General features: G+C 41.2%; 1 protein-coding gene across 2 annotated transcripts; it reads right to left on the bottom strand.

Annotated features, from left to right (window-relative positions):
* Positions 1-453: 453 nt before the first annotated feature.
* LOC109538042 lies at positions 454-1,399 on the bottom strand. 2 transcript variants are annotated; one of them, XM_019905082.2, is made up of 4 exons: positions 1,292-1,399; positions 1,009-1,190; positions 824-954; positions 454-723 (listed from the first exon to the last, which is right to left on the bottom strand). In XM_019905082.2, the coding sequence occupies exons 1-4, from the start codon at positions 1,303-1,305 to the stop codon at positions 715-717; spliced, it is 336 nt and encodes a 111-aa protein (XP_019760641.2). In that variant the 5' UTR covers positions 1,306-1,399; the 3' UTR covers positions 454-714. The 2 variants fall into 2 exon arrangements, with proteins under 2 accessions (XP_019760641.2, XP_019760640.2); XM_019905081.2 differs by having other exon boundaries at positions 804-954; positions 1,292-1,398.
* Between the last annotated feature and the right edge of the window lie 174 nt (positions 1,400-1,573).

Here is a 1,573-nt window from a genome sequence, read left to right as displayed (position 1 = left end):
ATCGCAGTCCCCTTTTGATCATGTGCCCACGAGACACCCTGTATATGGCATGGGACTCAGTTAATCGTCACGGTGACACAGTGTTGCCAAAATGACTTGTTGCGCCAGCCTGACGCGCCGGCGCATTTTGCATCGTTGCAGTCACCCACTTGGTAAAATCTTGCTCCTAAAAATTGTGGTGAGTTATGATATCCTATTTAGCCAACTTCACAAATTCACAACAAAATCACAAAGCATAAGGAAATATTTAATTATGCTTACGAGAAACATAATGTTCTTTAGTTTCACAGATAGCATGTAAACTCATCAGCATTTAATTAGCATATATTCTCACAAGCCTGTAATAACCAACAGTTGTATCTTGAAGTTGAAATCCATATGAAACGAAATAAAAATTATTTCAAAGGGGTTCACTAGTTTTTCTATTTAGTGGAAAATTGTAGCAAAGAACAGTAGAGAGTAATAATTTTTATTGATACAATAAAAAGACAATGTCCTCAACAGTCAACGTGAGTTGCAACTGAAGATGGGACCAAACATAAACTTGTTACAAACGGGACATTTTAAGGTGGACATCCATTCATCCTCACTATCCGCACAATGGCGATGATTTTCTTAGACTTCCGAATCATTTCGGGCAGGTGTTGAATGTCCACCTGCAGGCGGTTTGTGGGCGTGTTAAAGTCGTGGCTCATGTTCGGTAGGGATTGCAGCCTAAGGCCCCTACAAGAGTTCGCAAAATCATTCGAATTGCTCGATTATGGGAAAAATCGAATTCAATCGACGAACTTTGCTATAATCACCTAAATATTATTGAGCTTAACTTATAATCGGTGGTCAGCTCCAGTTCATATTTGTAGAAGAGAGTTTCCAGCTCGGTGTCGTTAATCGACGCGTGGCAAAGAAATTTGTTTTCCCTTTGGTACTTGATCGCCACGGTGACGATGTGATGGTCTGCAAAACGGTGAATAGCCTGATGATGCCACGTGCCATCTCCAATTGTCTTACCAACTTTGCTAAAAAACACCTTGTTCTGTCCGATCTCCGGCCATTCAAACTGGAGCGGCTCTAGAACCAAGTCAGTATGCTCCTGAAGATGGCCGTTAACCATCTGGGATGTTCCAGTCCAACGGCAAATTGGAGACTGAAAGAGTTCCCTGCTGGCCAGCGGACAGGACATTGTTTGAAGTCTACAAAAATACCGAATTATTTAAGAAGAAACCGGGCAGCTTTCTGCCCATTAGTGGAGCTGAGCACTTATTACTTATAGCAATATTAATATTACGCTTACTTGAATGACGCCATGTGGCTTCTTCAATGTGAAACTGAGTAGAATTTGGTGGGTCGCGGCCACGACAAAACACACATTCCTCAAATAACAATTTTTCCTTCAAATTTACCATTCAAGCTTGACTCGGACGATGAAAGCAGCCGTGCCATCGTTATCTATTTGTTCCACTATCCCTAGACATTTTGCAAACACTGCAACCCTGCAAAATTTTGTTGGGGTTTGGCTAATTTTAGTGAACTGTGTTTCGATTATTTTCGATCAAAGATTCTGATCTGATCGATA

Source organism: Dendroctonus ponderosae, unplaced genomic scaffold (assembly GCF_020466585.1).
Source record: "Dendroctonus ponderosae isolate FM_Combo_2020 unplaced genomic scaffold, Dpon_F_20191213v2 Dpon_F_20191213_10, whole genome shotgun sequence".
NCBI classification, from domain to species: domain Eukaryota; kingdom Metazoa; phylum Arthropoda; class Insecta; order Coleoptera; family Curculionidae; genus Dendroctonus; species Dendroctonus ponderosae.
The sequence above is the reverse complement of the archived record's forward strand: the minus strand, read 5'-3'. Positions and strand labels throughout refer to the sequence as shown.

Coding starts and splice junctions, on each gene's coding strand:
- LOC109538042 (XM_019905081.2), bottom strand. Junction 955..1,008: donor GGTGTTTTTTAGCAAAGTTG/GTAAGACAATTG, acceptor ACCGTTTTGCAG/ACCATCACATCGTCACCGTG. Junction 724..803: donor TTAAGCTCAATAATATTTAG/GTGATTATAGCA, acceptor GAACTCTTGTAG/GGGCCTTAGGCTGCAATCCC.